At 36.9% G+C, this 25,772-nt stretch overlaps 1 protein-coding gene and 1 long non-coding RNA gene across 5 annotated transcripts in view; one reads left to right on the top strand and one right to left on the bottom strand.

Annotated features, from left to right (window-relative positions):
• Nucleotides 1-18,015, bottom strand: part of RIC1 (RIC1 partner of RAB6A GEF complex) — a 50,432-nt gene extending 32,417 nt beyond the window's left edge. For 2 of the 3 annotated variants that reach the window (XM_085212612.1, XM_085212613.1), the window contains exons 1-3: nucleotides 17,356-18,014; nucleotides 7,534-7,641; nucleotides 3,742-3,818 (exon numbers count right to left, since the gene is read on the bottom strand). In XM_085212612.1, the coding sequence (XP_085068738.1) occupies nucleotides 3,742-3,818; nucleotides 7,534-7,641; nucleotides 17,356-17,496 (326 nt within the window). In that variant the 5' untranslated portion in view covers nucleotides 17,497-18,014. Of the gene's footprint in view, nucleotides 1-3,741; nucleotides 3,819-7,533; nucleotides 7,642-17,355 lie in introns of all 3 variants that reach the window. The other variant, XM_085212614.1, reaches the window with a different exon arrangement.
• Nucleotides 18,016-18,138: 123 nt separating this feature from the next.
• The window catches only part of LOC146542183 (uncharacterized), a 49,694-nt gene continuing 42,060 nt past the window's right edge, over nucleotides 18,139-25,772 (top strand). For both annotated transcript variants that reach the window (XR_014880362.1, XR_014880361.1), the window contains exons 1-2: nucleotides 18,139-18,691; nucleotides 19,216-19,309. This is a non-coding gene — a long non-coding RNA (uncharacterized LOC146542183). The remainder of the gene's footprint in view (nucleotides 18,692-19,215; nucleotides 19,310-25,772) is intronic.

Here is a 25,772-nt window from a genome sequence, read left to right as displayed (position 1 = left end):
TTTATTTACTGACAGTAAAACATTAACACTGTATTTAAATGAGAGCTAAGGTGACGGGAGAACTTAAACACTATATTTATTAGGCTTTTTCATCTTTATAGGAGGAAATATAATCACAGATTCAAGTTTCTGGTGTGTACTCTCAGTGCACCATGATCTCATTATGTTTACCTGCATTGCTTAAGAACTCTTTTGAAGCTGAAGTTATATTAAGAAAGTTTTCCTTTTATTTTATCTTTTTTGTCAAGATGCATACCATTTATGACTCAGCTAGAACTGGGTATTTAAAGAAAGGATACTGGAAGACTGGCCTCATTCTGCTTACAGAAGGTACATTTGCCAAGATCACAAACACTAAGCAGACCCTTATTCCGAATTCTAAGAATAAGACCAAGTCCAAGCTTCAAAGAACACATTAGGATCTAGTGTGTCTATTAGCTGATAATATTCTACAAAATCTGTTAACTTCCTGGTATGCCATGGAGGTGGCCAAAGAGAAGAATGGTAGAGAGGAAAGAAAACTTTACCTTGGATATGTAGAGTGTGTAAACCTACAATTGACCTGTTTTCCTTTCATTTTTGTTTCCAGCAGCTAATGAGACCCTGTCCTATTCTATTTAAATAAAAGGACAGTTTTCAATCTTCTTATCATTCTGCAAAGCTCACACACTTCCACACAGGTAACATAGATAAGTAACTACATAAGTCAGAGCTGGACAAGTCAGAATTAATGTTTGCATGAGTGTTAAAATATCACAAGCAATCGCTTTATCGTGAACTGAAGAGAATCACCGTACAAGTATCACTGGCCAGTCGTTCCATGCTCCTGAACTTCACAATCCTGCTAATGAACAGAAAGTTCTAACAACCAGTCCTTGCATTCAGAGCTACTTTAAGGTCACCACTTCCTAGCACCAGCCCTTCTGTTACAACATATGAGGGCTCACAAGCTAAGCTACTAGAATCTCAGAGAAGGTGGGCAAGGAGTTAATGAAGGGAAAGAGGTAGGTTTAGTTTCCCTATCAGGTCAGCAACCTAGCTTGCCTTAAAACACGGCTGTGCAATCACTACTGCCAGCACACAAAAAAGGAGTTAAGAACACACTGCTACAGTGGGAAAAAATAGTAAGATGATCCCTTTCAGGCACAATGCAAAAAATACATGAGTCCTTACAATGATTTTTTAATTGCTTCATAGTTAACAGAATAGATTTGCTAAACTATTCAGTCCTGCAGAAATAAAACACAAGTATTTCAGTGAAATAGTTTCATCTTCGGCAAACAAAACCATCCCCCCAAAAAGTTAAAGTTTCAGTTCTTAGTTTTTTTGTTCAGTTTGTCTGCTGGTTAATTTTGGCTTGTGTTTGGTTTGGGAGATGGATTGGTTTTTTATTTGTTTAATATCTGATCAACACAGGAGAAACTATAAAGCAGAATTAACGAAACTATCTACTGACAAAGCACTGCACCTGCACAGGAAAAGAAGTTCATAATAGCTCATAGAACAATCCACAGTTAGTCCCAGCATACATAATTTACACACAAACGCTACTGGCTCTCTTTTGATCTAATATAACAAGAAATATAGTAATTTTAAGAAGGTTTTCAGAACTGAGATCTAAATATAGATAGACTAGTAATCCCAGTAAGTTCAGTGAGATCTTCTTAAGTTAAGTCCATGCATTAGATTTAGGAGATTGTGAACAACCCAATAAAAACACTGTTTGGACAAGCACCTTGTCTTTTTCATCCACAGAAAAAGCATTGTATTATCCTTTTGGCTTGATAAATAAACCCTGAAGTCTTCACCATTCAAGAGACAACTCAGCTAACAAATACTTTCTCAAAAAACATGCACTTTTAGGTTGACAAGTCACTTTCCAATATTAATATACGAAAATTAGTCTGATATAGCTTGATAGCTATTTTCAAATCCCTCCTTAACAGAGCACATATAAAGTTCCAAAATTTATTTCATTCTTACTGCATAATTTATACATATTTCCATACAGTTTCAGATTTTACCAGTTAAAAATATATGCCCAGTTGAAGAACAGTATGCTATCAGTTATCATTTACTTTGTTTGCATTGTGTGCAGAAATAGACATACTAATTCCATTATTTATTTTAACAGTTTCTTTACCAGATTAGGCTTCTCTAACTTTTCCCCTCTCCTTTTTTTCTGATGACAGCACATCAGATGCAAAAAGTCAGTTTGTAAATTTGATCTACTCAGATTTCAGAAAAAGCAAGCATTGTAATATAACTTGTCCATATTAGTTTCTGAAAAACTGACAAATAAGTTGCAATGGTAAATTCCATTTAATTCCATAGCTCTGAGGACTATCTCAGAAGAAAAAGATGCATTACAATGGTGTAACACACACAGTTATTCACACAATGAAGCAAAAATTAATTCAATTTCAAATTTTCTACTAGCTGCCGAGTCAATTCTTCCAACATAATTTGTAATTGAGATTTTTTTTTTTAAGCACAAAACAAGCCTTCATAAACAATGAAGTTTTAAATGTTCATTATTTAACAGTTATGTCTTATGTTTTCCTCTTATATGACATCATCATCCTCTCATACTCCTCATAGGTTGCAGACACAGGGGCTTTGTCATGTCCTGCCATGGAGAGGCTGTCCCCTGGGCAGAAGCTGTGGACAGCACTCAGCCTTGGCCTGCTGATAGCTCTTCTTCCCATCTGTGATTTGTTTCTCTTGATTTTTTTATATTGTGTTATATCAAATTCCTTTACCATTTTTAGTAAAATAGTTTACTCCTCATCTCAGTCAAGTAATTCCTACTGCTCACTTTTCCAATGGCTTCCCACAGTGGAACGGGCAGAGGTGGGGAGGACCTAGCCCCATCACAGACAAAAAGGCCCTCAATCCATGACACCTACCCACCAACTTTAAGTTATTCTGTGAATATGAAAATGGCCCCTTTACCACCATATAAATAATTTCTAGCCAATGATAAACCAAGACCATTTTATTATTTCCGTGAACAAACATCAACAACTACACAGTCTGCCTATGTAAACATGCAAATACACAAATACATCATTAAGGTTTTAATCTCTCCTACATAGTTTCAAATCATGTCAAATCACACCAGAAGTCAACGAGGTTAACCACAAATGTAATCGTGTACAATTACATTACATTTTAACAAAGGAAATGTATTATATAGTTCACAAGGGAAATAAGATGATAATGACAACATAACACAAAACTAAAGTATTTGTGTACCTTACCAAAAACAGCCCATATTATGTATAAGATACAGGAAATTTGTTTCAAAAATATCGCAATTATTGTAAAGTTGGAGAGAAGAGAGGAATTTATAAAATATTTAACCCTAATAATTCCTAAAAAATATGATATATTTAACTGAACTACTACTAAGAAACTATTAAAGCTTGTGAAAGATCAGGAATCCAAAAGAACTGTCTTATATCAATTACAAAATTAGATCTTATTGACTCTGCTATTCAGAATTTTGAGACTTCATGAATTGCCAGTAAGTGCCAGGAATCCTACCAGTGTACAGCAAGCCAATTAGATCAGCTTCTCTGAACTGACTCTAAATCTAAAGGAAGATACTCTACGTAATCATCAAGGTTCAAAACACAAACAAGAAAAAAAATGTGTTTGATCATCTAATTTGCCCAGGACTTGTCTGGTCACATTTTCCTACACTGTGAGGATGCAAAGAAAGTTTACAATACTTACTTGGGATACATTGGCTCATAAAGATACTTGTCTCTTGCAGGAGGGATTTCAAAAAATAAGATGTATCCATTCGCAGTCTGAAAGAGAAATACTGATAAAACGCACATCTGGATATCTAGATGCACGAGTAAAATCTATACAGATTCCTGTTGCTTCTATGTCTTATACAGAGTGAGCACACCTACACACTTTTCAGACATACTAAAAAATAGTGCTTCAAAACTCACTCTATGTAAAATCCACTTCTCAAAATCCACTGAACATATCACTCATTTGGGAGAAAACATGAAAATATGCTGCTGATGTAGGCATCCCACAGAAGTTTGTAACATTCATACAGATCTAAATACATGAAAATAGACAGGTATGTGGAACTTAATCACCTCATTCCCAAAATAAATGAATCTCTAACAGCATCATCTTGAGTACTGAATAAGAGAGAATTAGCTGTGCTTTCACAGAGAATTAATAAAGAAAGCAGCTAGTAAAATGTAGCAGGCCTTCAAAGCAAGACCTCCAGATGCTTCAACACATACAGACACCAAAGAAGCCAGGCATTGCCTCTCAGTACTAGTCATCTAGGTAGTTTTGAAAAAATCTTCATTGATCCATCTTTAGATAACACAATATATTTTTAAACTCTTCCTGAAAGTGTCTGAAAAAAATTCTACTATAATCCAAAACCTAGTTATATTTTGCTATTCTGGGAGACTGATCTAAAACTACAACACTATTCAAAGAACAAACACAAATCATTTAGTTATCAGATGTTGCAATCATGAGTGGAAGCTAATCCAGTGCAAGATGGACAAATAATCAGAAAAGTTTATTGTTCAAAATTAAGAAACATGATTTGTTCAAAGCACAAACTTAACCTTTAGGCAAACTGGCAAATGAACTTTAGTTAAAGAGTATTTTCATACAAACATTTCGATATAGGCTGAATATGTACCTAAAGCATCATTACTGAAGTTAAGTAGCACTAAAATAAATGGTTTCAAGTTGCTTTGCAAGGTTGTTTTCCTTTTCTGTGAACAAAGGAAAAAGTAACACCTGTTAGCTTCGTTCATCAGTTCACAGAAATCAAATTTTCTGAAATGAATTTGTGCTTCAGCTTCAAAAAAGTCCAATGACATAATAAAAGCACAATTCTTCCATTCAAAGCAAATACCTTTCCTATGTAAAACTGTCGAAGCCATAAAGCTGATATTGAGACGGTCCAAAAATAACTGGAAGATTTTCTGTGAGCAGTAATACATTCCAGCATTATATAGGAAAAAAAAACAAAAACAAAAACAAAACAAAACAACAACAAAAAAACAAAACAACAAAAAAATCCACCAAAGATGCTCATTTTTAATATCTTTACAGGTTCTTTCCATTACATCATTAAATATTTAACCTCTAAGTTACCTTATACTGGAAGGAAAAGTAAAACAATACTGTGAAGTAATCTTTATACTGATACTGTACAAAGGGCCTAGATGAATCCCATTCAAAACACAAGTTACTATTGTTACAGGTTCATTTCTAGACAGAACCTCAAATTCTGTGAATACCTGGCTGAAATGTAGAAAATTCAACCAGATACTTGCTGGAAATTGATCACATTTGTTTCTACATTGCTTTATAAACACCTGTGCTGCAACAAAATTTAGTGAAGTTTCATCACTGTCTTCTATTCCCTAATCATTCTCACCTCTGATAGTCAAAACAAACATTCAGTGCCTTACAAGAGATTTCACTACATTTTTTTCTCATATGCTGCAGTGTTTCATAAAGTTCTGCTTTACTTCTGGGAATAGACCCTGAAAAACAACCTGTACTGGAGGACTGCCCAAATCAGGCAAAAGTCTAAAATGCCAATATCTTTCTCTGCATTGAACTGTCTTGATCCAAGTTGATTTATTTGCTAGATTCAGTTGTCATACTAATCTAAGCTCAGCAATACTAGGAAAAAAAAAAATTATTAGTACAGTAATATGAGAAAAGAACCTGCAAAATATTGGGGGATAAAAAAAGAAGCAAGAACAAACTCTGCCAAAAATGAACAGTGAACAGCGATGGTGACTATGATAGTCCAAAGCAGGATTAAATGTAGTTTACAAATGTACCAGCAGTTTAACTCAGGAAGATACTAGTAATATAAATTCTAGAATTTCTAGAGAACAATAACAGTGTGAGAACTGCTTAAGCTGGTTTAACTGCCTACCATTAAACCATTAACTGCCTACCAGAGATACTACAAAGCCTTATGTGCCAGATCAAAATTTGCTTTCAGTACAAACAATAATTACCTCACAGCAGATGCTACAAATTGATTTCCCCTCCCTGTTTGACCATTTTAAATTTTACTTTGTGAAACCTAAGTTTGCAATACGCGCATATACCATCTGATATAATCCGCAAAAATACAACACTATGCATTTAACTGCAAAAAATAACTTGAAAGTCCAGTAACCAAATGGAAAAAAAATAAAAATAGCCTCAACATTTGCTGAACCATAAGGTCTTGAGCAAATAGATCTCGACACCATAGAAAAAAACATACAAATTAACTCAATATAACAAACTACATCTCTTCTGAATTTCTACATGACTTCATTGGAAAATGCTTGAGTAGTTTACTTGTGATTATATTCTGGTTACAAAATTGAAGAATTATTAGTTTACTCAGGATAAATTTTACAGAAGTCTCCTTTTTGCTACTATAGATAAATATGATCATTCATACCCTGAAAATATTATCTGATACAAACAAATATTAGAGTAATATATTACTGCATTGATTTCAACTGATCTTTTTAAATGGTTTAAACATTGTAAGCTAACTTATCAAGAAAAGAATGCCCCAGTACTACATATAAAAATGGGATCTAAGGAATTTTAGTAGAGGCAAGAACAATTTCATCAACCATCTAGTATTTTCCACTATGACAGAATGTCTGATTGGTTTAAGAGATGCTACAAGCACCACTTTAAGTACAGAAGATGGTTTATATTTGGAGATGAAATCGCCATACCAAACAAGACAGTACTTGCTACACAATTTGAGATTCCATATTCCCAGCTTCTGATGGGTAATTTTAATGACTTCAATCTTTTGCAGCTTTTCACAAGGAAATTCAACAACCTCAACTTTAAAAGCTATGAAAAAATATACTATTAATTTAAGACCAGTTTGTAATATAAGACCTGGCCAAAAGTTGCAAGAATCACATACTGTATTCCGAATCACTCTATTACTGCATCACATACTGACATTTGAAATGTCTACTGTTACTGTGTCTTACACCTCCAACTTTCTTCTAAATATTGGAGCTCAAACACTGCAGTGAACTGCAGTAGCATAGCACTAGTTATGAAACGTGACTAAATACATTTTTTCCCACATGCAAAACATGAGTTCAACTTTTCATCCATTTAAGATTCACCTTTCTGAAAAATCCATAAGTACTATTTATCAAGCTAAACATGCTTATGTTGCCTAACTCCTTAATTATTTCCTTCATTCACATCTTTATTCTTCAGATCACAAAAATATTGAGGTGCTGCACAACCTCTAGCAAACACATCTAAACATTTTAATAAAGAACTACAACTTGTTCTTCAGGAAAAAAAAACACTAGAATTACTAAAGAAAGTTTCTAGTATTCCTTGTTACTACTATCCCTTATTTCTCACGTAAGACAAATAATTAGTTAAGTGTATGTATAGATTCCAGATTTCTGCAAGGAAACAGGTAATACAAAACTCTTCTTACAATAATTTAACCACAATAAGAATACTTACTGAAACAGCTATCATGGTGCCATCAGGCCGCCATTCTGCTTGCTTATAAGGTCCAAACTGAGAAGCTGCTTTTGATAGTTCCTTGTAGCTCACAATTAATACGCTGGGCTGAAGGGAAAAAAAGGAACACAATAATTACATCATTTGTCTAGAAGAAATGGGAATGAAAAAATTTCCTTTCCTTACAACATGTTTCTCTCAAAAAGAAAAATTAAAAATTGAGTATTTGACAATGCACGATACAATGGTGCTTTTAAAAATAACTTAAACTGAAGCCCTGCCACATTGATGTTCCTCATGTCACTTTCAAATAAAAGACAGTGATATAGGTTGACTTGTTTAGGGATCAGTATATTCGTTTAAGGACCAATACATTAGTTTAGCAAATGAATCAAGGGGGAGTGCTAATTCTAAAACTTATCATTCCAACTTTGCTTGGTGTGAGCAGCCTTGTTTTCTTCTAATTCTTCTCTATAAGAAGCACTGGAGTCATAACAGACTACTTATCTTTCACAAGGTGCAAGGAAGTTTTCCTCAGATTTTCACATGTTCCTATGGAAGTTGCTCATTATGGCATGAAATGGAAATTTGCCAAACTGGGGGAGAACAGCTAAGGGTCAGCCAAAAGTCTAAGTAATTAAGCCAATCGTGGAAAAATGGGTATAAAATGGGCATAGGACCACCCTAAATGCAATCAAGCATGCCCAGAGGGACGTTAGCATACACTAATGAGTTCCTGAAAAAGAATGAACACGTATGCTAACGTATGGAGATATATGTCTTAACTGTTTGTATGTAGAACCTGAACTCTGAGAGAACGTTCCTGTTTGTCAAGTCTTCTGGTACATATCGTGAGGAAAAAAGGAATGCTGCTTTCTAACACCACACTACAATTAGAGACTTTTCTTCCCGGATTTCAGATGAAAGCAAACAAAGAAACAAAGTTACTTCAGAGAACAGAAGACAAAGGATAAGTGAAACTTAAAATGAAAAAGGAAAAAAAAACCAAACACTTCTAATAGGTTCCTATAATGAAATGGACTGTCAAATTAGCCAGGATGAAAAATTCTTTGTGAAAGATTTGGTGCAATCTATTCATATTGTTTCTGCTAAACAGATGGACCACTGTATTAAATAGATAATACCCAGAAAATCTTTTTCACATCTCCTCAAGAAGAGGTCACCAGAAATGATGCAAACAGCTTCTACAGTTTGTTGAACTGATTTTGCATATGAAGGGAAGTGCTCATATCTATCTTTATTCCTGGGTACCAGATCATGATTTCCAGTGTCATGAGGCTCAGACAAAGCTACCAAAAGCACAGTCTTCATTCCCTTTCTTGAAAACAGTTTAGAGCTGACATAAAATCCTAATGAAAGACTCCCTCTTTTTGCTCCCAGGCTTAGAAACAGTCTTCCTCTCTAAACATACTTAAGATCTGTTTTCACTTTTCTCATTCTTGAACTAATAATAGCTTTCAGCTTAGACAGGTATTCCCTTGTTTGCTGCCCTCCCCCACTGGGAAAGAAGACAGAGAAATATGTGCATATACATTCATTTGAACACAACCATGCTTCCTTAGCCTTCAGCTACATTAAACAAACCAAGCTCTTTCTAGAAGTTTCTCCTTATCAATACAACAGACACTTTCTTTAACCATATTAAATGTTTTGGTTTCTTTTTCAGAGCAGTAGCAACAAATTCTACATCCCAAAAAAAAAAAAAGTACAGTACCCCAGCAGCTGGATGGGAAAAATAATCTGTCACAACAGTCAGAGATGACATCAATTTAAGACTGTCCCGTAATTAGGTGAGTATTTACTACCACCACATTTGAAACCAGTTGCTTCAAGTTTCCTTACAAAAAAAAAGCAGAGCTACAAACAAATTAGTATGAAATTAGCACATATGTAAACAAGGAGTTTAATTAATACCACACAGACAGTCAGCCTTTGCATATTTATAGTATGACTCTGCAATCTGTGCCCAGTTCTATTAATTAGATTTCACATCTAGATAGAACTGACTTCCCAAAAATAAAGTTAAGAATTTATACTGGAAAGTACAACAAGTAAACTATTCTTTACCTTTTCAGTTCAGACGGCTTTTCTTTTTCTTTCAGTTACTAGTAGATCAAGTAAACTAACACTAAATAGATTACTCGTACTGGAATTTTTTTTATTGCTCTTGTGAACTACATGGTCTTTCACCATTTGGTTTAAAACCAAGTTAAATGTCTTAGATGTGAACGGAAAAGAAGTACAATCACGAACGCGACAGTACAATCGTAGTAATCTGCTCTGATCATTCTAACACCAATCTTAAAGCACTCCTGCGCTTTAAGAATTTCAGAAGCAGGCAAAATAAAAAGTGCAAAATAAAAATCATTAATGCACAACAATTTTCTTTCTCTATTAATACTTCTACAAATCATGACGACCACATTTGTACTGTAACATCCTTGTGACAGTACAAATCTGTGAGAAAGATGTTGATACACCTTAGAATCTTGGAGTACATTCTGCATACACAGCTATTGTAAAATTTACACAGAACTGATCACTAGGTTGATTTACATTTTGTTTTTACAGATGAAAACTAGAGGAGTTACCATTAGGAGTACCTGCTTATTTTATCATTCTGAGTTTCAGTAGTCTCCTACTAGCAAGCAGATTGATTTCTAACTCAATAAATCAGGAAGTCTACCTACCTAACTAATGTTTAAACCATAAGTATTTCACCAGTGCAATTTATTTCCACTTTCAGAAACTGGAAACTACGAGTTTTGAAAATCCCTAAGAGAAGAACTTTCACTGCCTAGGTTTACAAGCTCCACACTAAAGTGAGAATGGCTATAAGCTTCACACACCTTGAAGGTAGCATGTTCTGCATACACAAATGAAACAGCCGTTTTACATCTGAAGTCATTTACTACCAAAAAAAGTGACCTAACAGGTATAACAGCACAGAAGTATATCGTACGAAAAAGAAGTCTATCAGCTTAATTTTAAGTACTTGGCCCCACGTGGAACAAATCATTCAATAAACATTTTTAAAAAACAAAAGGGCCTAGTCAATATAATACCTTTCTCTGATTAGTTTTAGATAATTAACTCTCAGTCTGTATAAAAACAGTATTTAGACTCTATTGCACAGAATTTTCCCTACATCTCTGCATTTCTGTTGAGATAACCAGTTCCCTACATCATCTTCATGAAAACTGCACATGATTTTTTTTTTAGTTCTCCACACTTCAGCACGCAACTACCGAAAATTTTAAAGAAATCCAGTTAAGCTCAAGATATGAAAGATAAATCAAGACAATGATTCTGCTTCTTTACAATGCTTAAAGTCTACCTTCACTAAACTTTTTAACGGCAGAATCACAGCTTTTGTAGAAACTTGTGATTAGAGAAACATAGGAAGTAACCTAGCAAATGAAAACAGTTGTTTTTAAAAAAAGTCTACAATACATAAGTAAACATCTTCAGTTCTTAAGAAAGGAAGAAATGAAGATTTCCTGTGAAACTAGTAATGATTCTTTCACTCAAACTGCAACTTAAAGCTAGCAGAAGCTTCCCAGAATAGATGAGAAGACATTTCTTAATCCGTTGCAAAGAAAGCCTAGCATTTTGGTATAGTACATTTTGCTCTCATAAAGAATATCAGGTCAAGCAAAAACAGAATCCAGAAGCCAGCACTTGCTTATGAATAGAACAGTGGGGGAGAATGCTCAAAAGATACAAAAATAGATAAAAAGGGGAAAAGGGAAGGCAATGATTAAAAAATGCACAGTAATATCTCCACCAAAGATTAAGTTAATTCTCTAGTATTCCTGTAATAAAAAAAAAGAGATAAATAAAACACAACTTCCTGTTCCCACACTTAAATATACCACATCTCCTTCCTTTCTTATCCACCACTCAGTTACTTTGCCTATCTTCTCAGAAGAACCCTTTCTGCAGGTCTCATACTCTGAATCTTTTATGATTAATACTTTCTAACATTAAAAAAAAGTTTTTTAATTAAAAAAGAAATGAAATATTTTGGATGACTAGTACTGAAACAGAAAGATTGCACTACCTATAAAACCCTTACTGTACCAAGGCAATTTCACAGGCAAAGACATTCAATTCAACTACTTGCTTTAAAACTGACTTTAATTTCATTAGCAGTTGTTGTAACATTGCTTAGTAAGAGTTCCCTTGGACTTTTAACTGAGAAAGATGGACACCACAAAAAACAATCAATGAAAGTTATTTGAAATCAATAGTTTTATTCAACTCTATCTGACAAAGAGCATACCACCTTTCTCACTTCCTTTCTTTTTGCAAATAACTTCATCATTGGATCATATGAATTAATTTTTAATGAAGAGGTCTATCAAGATATACTGGCCGTACATAAAAATCTCTCAGCAAACTAGACAGGAGACATTATAGGTTTACTTCTCCAAAGATGGGCATTCCACCATGTGAAGTGAATACACATTGAACAGACTCTTAAATGTGAACTGGCCATCTTTAAATACTACAAGTCATACAGACTTGAACAGCAACTCTCACAGGACCAAGTGCTTGCTTTTATTGAGGTGTTCAAAGGCCTCAAAATAATATGATACATTCACCAACTGGAGAGAGGTAGAGTCACTGGTTGTTTGACAGAATGTAACATAATGACAGCATAAGTTTTCCTTAATTTGGATACTGTGGTTTGACTGCTGTGGGTTAGTGGCAAACCATGCATAAAGCACATTAAACAGTTTAAATAGGCCAGCAAATACAACATAAAACTACTGGACTAAGTTTGAGAATTACAAACCTAACAGCACGTGTAGATTCAAATACTGAAACCTATTAATGTTCCTTCATCTTTACTGAGAACTGACTTGAACAAAGACAGAAAGAACAAAACAGGAACACTGCCATTTATAGTCAGCCAAAAAATTAGCAGAAGTGTGAACTAACACTCTCTGAGGATTGTAGATGTTCCTGTAAGGCACTAAGACTCATGATTTTACATACTGCAACATGAAAAACTCCAAATACTGTGCTTCACAGAAGCTGCTCTGGAAGAAGAAAAACCAAATTGCTGCAGAACTGCCTAGCTGATGGCAATCACCGCCTTTCCCACGTAAAAGTTTTCAGACAGTCTACTGCTCAAAAACACTGCCAGTAAAAAAGGCTGTACTCTTTGCTGTTTCTCAGTCCCATGAATTATCAAGTGCTTGAATTTGAATTATGGAAAAACGGGACTCTGTGATGAAGAGCAAATTTACAAAACCTCTAACATAATACCTGACCTTACACAGACAAACAATTTTATGTGCAACTGCTTGGAAAGTCAGAGCTCACAACAAAGACAGTATTCTCTTCAGGTAAATAATTTTGCAATGTTTTTGAAGGGTCATCTAGTTGATATTAATAGAGGATAAACCAAAAAGGCATGCTAATATTAACATGAGAACTTTACATTTCATATGACAAGTTCATCAGTCCCATAGGTATTTTTCTATCTTTTTTTTTTTTTTTTTTTATTTAACGTAAGTCATAAATAACCTTATAATGGAAGCAATGGAACAGCTGTCACTCACCAGAGTGCAAAAAGAAGTGGCCTTTTCACACCAATCCCTGACAGGTATCTGTGAGAAGTCAGAATCCCAGAGAACAAACTACTATGAAAAAAAAAAAAAAAAAAGAAAAAAAAAGAAAAAAAAAGAAGAAAGAAGAAGAAAGAAGAAGAAAGAAGAAGAAAGAAGAAGAAAGAAGAAGAAAGAAGAAGAAAGAAGAAGAAAGAAGAAGAAAGAAGAAGAAAGAAGAAGAAAGAAGAAGAAAGAAGAAGAAAGAAGAAGAAAGAAGAAGAAAGAAGAAGAAAGAAGAAGAAAGAAAAAAAACAACCAAAAAACCCACAAACCACAACAGAAGCAGCAAGACATCCAGCTTGCACTGATGCCATTTGTGCCACATTGTTTACAATGTGTAACCACAGGTCATTATCAATATGTCTGACCTCCATAGTCCAACAAAATTTCAAATCAAAATGCTAGAGAGATTGTATCTAATCCTATCAAGGAAAAAGAAACATACTACAATACTCAACAAGCTGTTCTCCTTAGAGTTCTGGGATAAATGCATCACTCTGAAAGCCTAATCCTAGAAGCACAGTGAAAACAATCAGTTTTTTTTTTTTTTTTCTTTTAATAGTCACCTATAATTAAAAAAAAAAATACAGTAACAATGACATTTTACCACACACGCATCTTTTCACACATCGCATTTCCTATAAGCACTGGTGTCACAAACAACTCCTTCTATAGCATGCCAAAATTCCAGGTTACAGAGACCACTTCTCTAAGAAAAGCACAGTTCCCTGTTGTGTCCAATTTGCTTAAAGAATGTATCAAGCTCAATTCTAACTGAGAACCAATTAGAGACTGAAAAGCGCATGAAGAGTGTCTTAGAAGAATATAGAAGAAAGTCAGCATTTAGAATAAAGATAGATTACTCAGCAATCTAGGATTCTGACATGGATGCTATCCCATAAACTTATAGTTCAGTTATCTCTTTATCAGAATATCACAAAAAGAAAAGTTTAAAAACATGGGTAGATATAAATTGTAAGTTGGTAAACATCTAGGTAATTATAGTATTTTCCTCAAAATGAATAGACTCTAGAGAGCTTGCAGGACTGGTAATGAAAGGCAGAGTCATACCAGACAGTATGACAATGTGCAAGGGTTTTCATTAAATATTTAAGGCTGGTACTTATTTCTGTCATTGCCATCAGTCTGTTAAGATCAAAGAAAGGAAATACTAGACTATATTTACATGTGCAACTACGTCACCAGACTCTATTCTTGTTTTACTCTTCAACGTTTGCAGCGGAAAAATCCATGCCTTTGTCACATATTCTACAGCTACACACATCTTCACTCAATATCTGGAGAATAACTAAATTCCCTAAACTGCCTCAAGTTCTTATTTCTTGAGATAACCAATCTGATCTAAAATAAAAAGTTACTCAAAGGAGTAACACTCTCAATGAGCTAAGAACAATACTCCTCTCATTCCTCCATGAGCAAGGAAAAGCAAGCTTCCACTTGTTGAAGTTGGCTGGCCCCATAAATCCAATAGTAGCCAATAGTAGCCACAAAAATACCAGTCCAAGCAGTGAAGATGACAACTCTTCCAACTGCACAGCAGCCACAGGAAAGTACAATTTCAGTTCCCGGGTTAATAAATTACCTCTTTTTAGTATTTCAGAAAGTTTCTTTCAATAACTGAAGTTTCATGTTTTAAACATCCAAGTATCTAACATTAGCAGAATAGTCAAACAACTTTCCAATGCTGTCAATGAAAACAGGTTCGTTGGCTTTCAATGACAATAAATGTACTGTGGCCATAAATTTCTTATTAAATATTCAAGAAAAACACTTAGATCAGCGGTCTCCAAACTAGGGCACATGCAAGAGAATCCACCGGGTAACAAGAAAGCATTTTTTTTTTTCACCTTTAATAAAAATTAAAAGAAATAATTAAAAGAAATAAACTATCCTTTTAGTTTATCCTTTCGTTCCTTACTTTCTATTTTGTGTGTGTTTTATAACATACAAATAAGTACAGTAATACACACATACAATTTATAAACAAATATACATATATGGGGTGAACGTGCTCAGCAAGTGATGAAATAAGTTCATCACTGATTAGTGGTCTTTGTATCTACAATCTAAACTCACTCTACAAACAAATTAAGCAGTCCTGAAACTTTTTACTCAAAGACACTAAGATAATTTGATCTGTTTTTATCCATGTCATTTAAATCATTTTCTAACCTTAATATCTATATGGTTTCCAACCCCAGAACCAATCCACACTTTCAGAGAGATTTTCCCTATTGTTAGGTTCTAATACACAGTAGATAAAAAGGACCTTTAAACATTACCACTACATTTGAAAAAACACACAACACTCAATGTAAGTTCACAATTTGGGGAGTATTTAAAAGGGCCTCTTGTTCTTGAAAACCTTAGGACAGTTTCAGCAGCCTTATCACTTCATTCTTACACAAAGCTTTGAATATATATTTGTGATAGCATTAAGCTCTAACAAGCACATCAGCCTGCAGTCTTTTCCACTTCAGAAAACTGAATTAGTTCAACCAGACTAAAAAACAGCTTTGTTCTAAAGAAGATACGTTTGCCTAATGATAACATTTTCTAGAATGCTACAATTTTAGTTTATTTCAGAACAATTAAACATATGACTTGACCCTTAAAAAAAAAACACACTTGCAATAAATACGCTTAACAGTGCAATAGTCTCATAAAAAATGTTCAACATTAATCTCTGTCTTATAGGTGACAATGTAATTTTTTGGTAGTCTAAAATCAAGTCTGGCAAAATCAGTGTTAAAGTAAACCATTACATACTGGAACTGAATGCACTGAGAAATTTTTCATGATCTATGAGTTTGCTCAAACTTTCCTGCAACAAGTACATTCCTCTACACTTCCATCTTTCTTTCTGTCAGCTACACATTGTTCAGCATTCCAATACAAGTCCAAACTTGTCAGGTAATGAACACGGGTAATTTACGCAGCCCCTGTAAGCGCACCGTAAAATAAACTGCCTTCTGGACAATAGGACACACCTTGCAAAGCATTCTACAAACCTGTTCTCATTTACCTATGTTCCCAGAAAAGGCCACCAATTATGTTTTGTTGACAACTACAGCTAGAGATCTAACAACCAGCAAAATCTAGCAGGCTGCATACTTCTACACTACACAGCACAAACCAAAGGGACCACAGGCCACATGACGAAGTTCACACGGCACAGGTACTGGGCTGATACTCCCTGATGCAATACACATGAAAGTTAAAATACAGCATGGGCACCCTGCCCAGGAACTAATTAATAGACAGAGCACAGCACAGAGTGATGAAATCTCAGCATAACTTCAAGCAAGACTTTAAGACTATGACTTGTCGTTTGACACTGCTCTATACCAGCTTTCTAAAATTGGATTTTCACTTTTCTCTGTAATCTGAGATGGACTCATAAAGTTACCCAGAATCAGACATACTCGTAGACATGCAGAGATCTTACTTAAGACAGAATTTTAAAATATCCAGCATCGAAATTTAAAGTCAATATCACAACTGCTTTGTAATGCTGCGCCAAATCAAACTGACATGCAGCATTTTTTGTTAACAATCTTACCAAAGCTAATTTAAATCAAAGCATTTAATAGCAATCATGTGCAGTTTCAAGCGACACTGCTAAAGCAGCAACTTCCAACGAAAGCCATTGCAATGCCTGTTCTCAGGGTCAAAAACCAGTTAAACTCTCATCAAACAAAGTTTGTGGAGTTCTGGATCACACAAGTAGTCGTCACAAACAGTCTTGCTTTATTAAAAAAAAACACACGTTCTTTGTTGCTGGTTTTCTTAATGCTTACAGGCTCTTTTATATAGAACATGTAACGTATGCACACAAAAGACATGAAGCACGTTTGCAGTAACAGTCCCACAAGCAGTCTCTACGTCACGCCTGTGAGCCAAAGTAAAAAATGAGAAAGAAAAGAAAGTTGGTTCCAAGTGTCATGTCGGGGAATAAGTGGTGCAGTCCGAGCAGATGGGCCTCGTGTTTTCCTGACACTGCTCTGCCAGCAGCAAACAAACAGGCTGCACAGCACCGGCCCACAGGAGCGACTCACAAGTAGCTCAGGGCTCCGCGAGCTCCGATCCGCATCGCCATGAACCCTCCAGAGCAGGACGGATCCCACACGACAGGGCCGGGCGCGGCCGGGACACTCACCCTGCAGTACCAGATGCTGAGCTGCGAGGAGGACAGCACCGCGAAGAAGGCCCTCCGGGGGTCCGTCTGGATGTGTAGAGGCGGCTCCAGGCGCTCCAGCGGGCACAGCAGCCGCTTCGGCCAGCCGCTGAGGAAGTACATGGCTGCGGCTTCCCGGCCGCCCGCTCGCTGGGCCTAGGCGGGGAGCGCTCCCCGCCCACGCGACGGCCTCGGGACCAGGGGCTCGGAGCGCCGCAGGGCCCGGGGCCGCCCGCGCATAATCACCGCCGCCGCCCAGGAGAAGGACAGCCGAGGGCTCCCGGCCGGGCTCGAGCCGCCGCCGCTGCCGCGCGGAGGGGAGACGGTGGGAACGGGATCGGAGCCGCGGCGAAGAGCGCGAGGAGAGGACGTGCGTCCGGCGGGCCGCGGCCTGAGAGAGGCGAGCGGTCACAGCTGTGCGCGCGCCGGCGGCAGTCGCGGCGGCTCCTCCCTCTCGCGGGTGCCTCTCCCACCCGCTCTGGGTGTCGCTGTGGTGGTCGCCGCTCGGGCCTCCGCCGCCATCTCCCCGCCCCCGCTCCGGTCCCACCGCCACGGCCCCGAGCGCAACGGCGGCTCCGCGGCGGAGGAAGGGGGAAGGGGCGGGGCCGGCCGCGGAGGCGCCCATTGGCTGCAGCCACGGGGCCGCGCGGAAATGACGTCAGAGGCGGAGGCGGCTCCGCCCCCACAGCTCCGGGGGCGCCGTGTCGAGGTCCCCCGCCGTAGGCGCGCGGAGGGGGCGTGCCGGGTGAAGGGGTGGGGCGGGCGTTGTGCGCATGCGCGGCGCTCTTCCCCCGACGCGTGGTGGACGACGCATGCGCATGTGTTGGGTGGCAGCGGCAGGGCCAGAGGAGGTGGCGCGAGGTTGTATTAGAGGTGGGGCTTAAGGCGGGGCTCGTCACCAGAGGGCGGTGGGCATGGGGCGTGTTTTCCAGTGGTCGCGTGAGAGGATTGCTGGAGTTCAAAGAGTGTTTGGGCGGTACTCTCAGACATAGGGTTTGAATTTTGGGCGTTCTGTGTGTAGCCAGAAGCTGGACTCGATCGTTGGGGTCTTCTCCAACTCGGGTTTTCCTGTGATTCTGTGATCCATCAGACCCAAAAACGGTGCCTCAGTCTCATCTCCCTTATCTGCCACCTGGAGATACGGGAGCAAGACTGCGTACTCGAACTGTAGTTCTTTGCAGCCTGGCCACGTGTCAGGCTGCTGTCCCGATAGAGGTTTCATTCAAAATAGGTCTCTTTGCAACAAGCCTGCCATTCAGGAAAAGAAGAGATTTACCGGCAGCAGAGAAGATTTTTTTACCTTGATAAAGAGATCTGGGTGAGTTACTAGTACAGATGGTGGCACTGAAGCTCTTTTGGAAAGAAGGAATGCAGGTACAAGAAGAATCACACTTGCAGTGTGTGTGCAATGGTGTAGTCTTGGCACCAAGTTTCTGTTAGATGTTGGTAATAGCATTTCTTCCATCAAGTGATGAACTAGATAAACAAATGCATTTATCCAAAAAAATAAAAAACCTAAACATTTTTCTTTAGGCTATTTTTCCACCAATGCCTATTCTCCAGACTAGTTTCCAAAATTGTTGAAGTGCTTTATTCATAGATGAAAGAGAGATCAGAAGCATTTAGCGAGAAGGGAAAATTGTCCAAGGCTCGGGTACACTGTTGGATATAGTGAGTGAGGCTGATCTCTTTGGGGCAGGGGATAGAAAAAAGTGAAAGGGAATTTTCAGTATGCGTCTATATCATTCCAAGGCCAGCACATGAATTAGAAAGACACAGTCTTAAGTATTTTAAACCTCAAGGAAGCTTAATAAATTGTTTTCTCTGTCCTTCTTGTTACAGGAGTTCCTGTGACCTGTGGTGTCCCCAGAAAAGTCAAGCTGTATGCATATTAACTAGTTCCCTTCAAAGAACATGGCCTCTTCCCCCAACTAAGGTTTGTTCTATCGTAACACCTCTTCTGGTAATAAAGATGTTTTGTTTCTATACAAATACCATATTTCAGCTGAAATCTGTATGTTTTTGAACAAACATAACTAATATATCTTGGAAGTACACCTATGGCAGCAGAACATCAAGATATTTTTACCTTAGTTTTCTGAACATGCATCTTGGAAAAGCCTTGCCATCATGTACCCTACCATCAGACAGATGCCAGTCAGCACATTTGCTACATGCATTATCTTTACTATAGACTCTTCTCTGAACCCGTTTTGGTCTGCTTTACTGATAATGAGTGCTCTAAATTAGTAAATTAATTTTTGGGAGTATAGCAGTATCCTGTTTATTAAAACACTTTCTAATTCTCATGTAGGAAATAAATACCATGAAATATATCTTGAAGTATAGATATGACTTTTAGAATCACATTTCTTCTCGATTATTCACATTTGTTCAGCCTTACTTAATGGAAGTGCTGATAAATTTATCAAAATCCATGGGAAAAAAAACATAAGCATGTTTTCAGTAGTTCCATATGGCTCCCTTATTTAACACTATGATGTTATAACACACGTATGCATAAGAAGCAATATGCTTCCAGGTCATACTGTTTCAGATGAGTAATACTGGGTAGTATGCTGAGAATAACGTTAATGAAGGAAAACTACTGCTATCAATAGCAACTACGGTGGAAAAATGGTAATGTGCAAAAAGGGAAGACTAATGCTTTGTCATATTTACATCATTACTGTTGTTGCTTTAATTGAGGAAAGACATGAGGCACTGCAGAGAGTCAGGAATAATGATGGGAAGCTCACCAACACGAATCATACTATATTTTACCTAGAATTGTTATTATTAAAATGTTCATATCAGTAATAAGGATATGATCCAAGCTGTGTCATTTTTGGTAAATGTTAGGATCTGAATCAAGAGCATATTTAGATGCCTAGTGCAATAATTTTGTAGCAAGATAATGGACTTTTTTGATTCATACACTGTTTGAGTACAACAACAACATAAACCTATTTCTTGGTGTTGTGATATGGGAATGTGAGTCAGACTACCCTGAGAGGCAAAAAGATGTATGGTAATACAAGCATGCAGACGACCAAGCTGAGAGATCCTTCAACAGATCTGGCAGTGTCTGCCAGTCACAGGGACAGAATGTAGCAGAGAGACTATGATAACAAGGCTGGACACAATTGTGAAAGCCCTTCATACACAGAGGTCCAGTTGTTAATCATCATCAAGTTCACACAGCTGAAGATGACTCGCTTTCATCTGCCTACACAATGGTAGTCATGAAGTTTTGCAAACTGAACACTTGAGATAACTGTTTCCTGAAAAAGAAGTGCTCACGCAGAGCTGTGGGAGCATGCAGGAACTTTGAAATAACCTAAGCCTAGATACATAGGCCTTACTGCAAGCAAGCTATTGAAAAAGAGGAGACAGATGCTGCTGATTGCAGACCCAGGGTGAAAACATTGCAGTAGTGTAGTCATTCTGCAGAGCTACCAGTGTTAGATTCTTTGCAGTTAATGCCATAAGTGTGTTAGATTATCACCATTTGCAGCTTAAAGGAAAAAAACAAAACAAAACAAAAAAAGAACATAATGAAAAAACAAAGAACAACCATAGCCTTACAGATAGACTGGTAATGAAACAATAGCATGAAGTTCTTGCCAACCCTTTTTGACAAAGCAGGTATTATGTCATAAACAATAGAAGGTATGTAAGAATGCATGAGTATCTCTGTCATGTACATTAGAAGATAGTTATTAAGTTACCTTGGCTTCTTAGAACTATGGAACAAACTTGTCATTCACCTCATAGGTTTCTGGTACAGAAATGAGAGGGCTGCTATACACTAGCCTGTAATTTAAATTGCCTGTTCTTAGTCATCTCTTGACCCAGCAAAAATGACGTTTTTCATTAAGAGCAGATTCATACAAAATAGAATGAGATAGGGCAAGCATTCAACTTATTTTCCTGTTGAACACCCACAAGCATGATTTCATTTTAACTTCCTTTTTGAAAAGTTTTTTTTTTTTTTTTAAAACAACAACAACCACCAACAGTAACGGAAGGGAAGTTACTTGCTACATCATGTTGAAAATTTGAATGTATTTTTAAAAGAAAAAGTAAAGAAGCTATGAACTAAATGTTAAGACTAGTTGTCTGCAAAGCCACATATGAAAACATATGAAAATATACTTAGGAATTCAAGGTTGTCTTTCAGACTTTATTATCTTGGGTTCAGTGAATAAGGAGTATGATCTTAGTTTCTTAAGTAGCCAGTCACTGAAGAATTTGTTTGTGCACACAATTACTTTGCTGAACACTAATGTGATTTCTGAATATGCCTGGAGAGTTGCATTAATTAAAGAATTTTGATGTTTGACACCATTGAAATGAAATGTCTGGAATCATAGGTTGTTTTAATATTTTAAACATTAAGTTTGTTCTTTTAGACTGTGCAGACTCCAGGAAAAATATCACTGCCCTGAAGGTCAGTGATTTTCATTCAGTCTCCTCTGATCAATGAAAAGACTATGGACAAACTCTCTATGGCTTTCCAGCAGGAAAAAGGGATTACAGAAGGAGCTAAGTGGCTCTAGTATGTGATTCCTCTAGTATGTGATTCCTGGCATATTTTCTATATAAATAGCACCAGAAAAACAATTTCTATTTTCTGTAAACAAACTGACCAAAGAACTGTATAGTCAATGAATATACAGATGTTGTAATTAAGAAACATACAAAAAAAGTTAGGCTAAACAGGTTATCATGCTAAAGTAGAATAGAAAGAAAGCTTACCCTTATCCTGGGCTTGCTGAGAAGACTCCAAGAGGAGCAATTTCCAAAAGAGATCCTAACCCACTGGTAGTCAGCTCTTAAATGGGGTCTAGGAAGCTTCCAGTAGCACAGGAGAATTGTCTTCACCTGTGCTCCCAGGGCTGATTCATTGCGTGCCTCAGGTGGTCAATCAGAGGTTCAGGCCATAATTCAGCAGTTCCCATACAAGAACCTTGCAAGCTGCCATCTGTGGAAAGAAGGAAATAAATTAATTAAGCTTTTGGGGGGTGGTGACTGTATGTTTTTTGCTAAGTAACAGTCACTGCATGAGGTACTGAGTATATAGTATGGTTACAGTATATGATTTGGATACAGAATTGCAGACAAGATGTTTGGAGAGATAGGAGCTCTGGCATAGGGAAGTGCTGGTAGATAGGACGGCCTAGATTTAATGTTAGTTATATGTTTTGTTTACTGTATTATGTGTTCCTGGAACGTCGCAAATATTTGTTGTATTATATCTATTATCATCTGTAACTCACAAAAGTGCATTTAAATTATACTGATGTATTATACTGATAATACTATGTTTATTATCTTAGTTATAAATTAGCGTAACTTAATACACTAATTTGTATGTGTTATTGATAACACCTGAAAAGTGTTATCTGTAACAAGTAATGCCTTCACTCTGCTGTTGGATTTTAAGAATAACCGAATAGTCTGAAGGTAAAAAATAAAGGAAATAAAGGAAGAGTCACTGAAGGCAGAAATCTGATTTTAGACATCACCCAGAACACAAGACTCCATTTGTGTCCAAGATGCAGGATCCTGACTTGCAGATTTTGAGATGAAAATCATTTGTACTCTCTTATTCAGTAGATGAATGTGAAAGATAGAAAGGAACAAAGCAAAAACAGAAAATGGAACTATCGAAAATAGAGAACATTTCTTGTGTACAATTAGTAGCTATTAACCTTAATTCTGTTCTCCATGTCTCTTCATTGTAAGCACTTGTGTAGACTGAGAAGTACACTAAATTATCTCTGACAGAATATTGATGTGCACATGGCATTGGAAGTGCCCTCTGCAGGCTTCTATCTGGTAAGCAAAGGGAGCTGTAGCAAAAACACTCTATTTTGATTAGGTGTTTATTCTGGCTGAGCTATTTCTCTCTAAAATTTTTGCTGGTACGGCTTTATCTGAACTTTGTAATTTTCTTGATGAGACTGCCCAGAAACATGCACAGCATTTTAAGTGAACAGCCATAAAACACTAAGCAAACAAATTACAGTCTTTTTCAAGAGCTTGGTTTGTTATCAGTTTGTATCTTAACAGCCTTACTGCCCTTCGGTTAACAGTTATTCTAGATCCCATCTCTTTTCACTCTGGGAGATTCTCTCTATCTATACTGAACTGGATATGCCTGAAATAAATGAGTATCAATTCAGTTTTAGCTCTTTGTAGTCAGAGACTACATAGAAAAAAATAATCATATTTTCTATAATTATAAGGGCCTTGCATCAGACTCAGCTAAGTTGTTTCTGAGGGAGAGCTGTTCTAACATTGCTACAATACAGCTGCAGGTAAAACTGACAGTGTTTTTCATCACTGTAGAATCAGGATTAGCTGGTGATATATGTACATATTATAAAAGGTAGATACTGTGAGGTTTAGTCTTAGGTGGAGGTGCTGAAGGCCAGGTCAGGTAGGACGCTGGGCAGCAAGATACAGTGGGTGGCAACCTTTTCCCACGGCAGGGAGTTTGAAACTAAATGATCTTTAACGTCCTTTCCAACTCAAGCAGTTCTCTAATTTAGTGATTCCATGAAAGAAGAATACATTAGAAAAGTTTTTGAGAGATGGTTATTTTCGTCCACATCTAGAAACATCTCTAATAAACTACCTCATGGCCTACACAGAGATTTGAAGTTTGAAAATAAACACTGGGTGGAGCTATAGAGCTTGTTCTGCGGTAGTAAATCAGCGGAAAAAAACAGCAAAACAGACGAGAAAGAGCTATTTGAACGTCTGCTTTTAGGCTATACACTAATAGTCACATTTTTTTAAATCACTGAACCATGCCAACCTTTCAACAGTTCCTTGACAGAGTTAAATAAACATTTTTTCTAAATGTAATCAGTGGCAAACTTTGCTTTTTCAGCTGCAAAAATAGTCCAAGCTTGCAAGGCTTGTAAGCTCAGATCATATATAACTGAAGAAAGTAGAATAATTATGTATCTAGTCATTGAAGTTGTTCATTTTGTTCTACTTTTTTTAAACAAAAAGAGGCTCGTAAGTTCTCAGATCCTCTCAAGATTCAGATCTCTGTGTATATAAGAAAAACAAATATGCCATTACTCAGCAAAATCTGGAAGAAAGCAAGATTTAAAAAAAAAGTGGTTGGTCCTGTGCAAATGCTGTCTGTCTTCATGTGATATTCTTGGCCTTCTGAGAGTTGTCTTGTGATCCTCTTCCCTAAATTTTATTAGACTTTGAAAAATTGACATTTCATACTGCCTCCCTTCATGTTCCCACGAAGAAACTGGTTTCAAAATAGTATAGCTTTTACTGAAACAGCAAAATAAAATGTTATGCTCGGAGTCATGAACTGTGTTGCAAATGTGGCTGTAAATATCTGAAAAGATGTTTCCAGATGTGGTATGAAAATCTTACAGAGCTGAAAACTGAGCTTAAACCAGTAGAAAAGTATAAGATGTTCAGAAATAAAGGACTTTTGAACAACAACAAAAAGTTATAATATTGTAATGGATGAAACGTGAGAAATTTGTTGAAATTAGAGTGTTTTAGTGCATAAGAGACAGATAAAAAGCAAACCTCTCTAATTTCAGTGGAAGTTACCACTGTTATCTCTGGTAATGACACCAGGTCTAGGTGTCATTAAAACTGTAAAATGCTAGAGCTGGATCACAAGTCTGTATGCAGCAGAATGCCTACACGTGGCTAATGCACAGCATTAATAAAATAATAAAAGAAGGAAGAGTAACAGTTTTCTCAGTTGTATAATTGGTGTTTCTACAGAGCTTTCTATGAGAAAGAAGCACTGACTTGTTGATATTCAGAAATAGTGTTCACACTTTTGAGAATTATTAACAACATCCAACATCCCTGGGCAGAGTACAGTAGTTTGTTGCCTTTTATTGTATTTATAGAGGCTGACTTACTCAAATAACAAAATATTCAGAACTGTTTATTTGTAAAATAAGGCTTTGTGAAACTTACCAGCGAAAAGGAGGATATTGGAGACACGATGCAGACAGTGGTACTCTGAGATGATGTTAGCATTGTAGGTAAAAGTGTTACAAAATAGGTTGTGATTTTATTTCTGCTTGTGCCTATTGGCATATTTTTGCTCAAGATAAATATAAATTTAAGTCTGAAACACTCAGAGGATAGCAGGGAAGAGGAACCTGACAGAAATTAGGACAGAGAGCCGTAAATCTAGCATACAAAGAAACTTTCATCAGGTTGTTCATAAATTTCTAGCAACTGCTGTTAGGGTTTGAAATATGGGAGGGTTATTTGCACCACAGCCAGGGAGGTGTTAAAAAACTGAATAGCAATTTAATTTGCTTATCAATTAAAATATTTCATTTTCACATCCTCAAGGCTGCTTTGTAAAAGATGCTGCAAATATT

This window comes from Meleagris gallopavo, chromosome Z (assembly GCF_905368555.1).
Source record: "Meleagris gallopavo chromosome Z, MGAL_WU_HG_1.1, whole genome shotgun sequence".
Lineage (NCBI taxonomy): Eukaryota > Metazoa > Chordata > Aves > Galliformes > Phasianidae > Meleagris > Meleagris gallopavo.
This window is presented reverse-complemented; position numbering and strand designations above follow the sequence as displayed.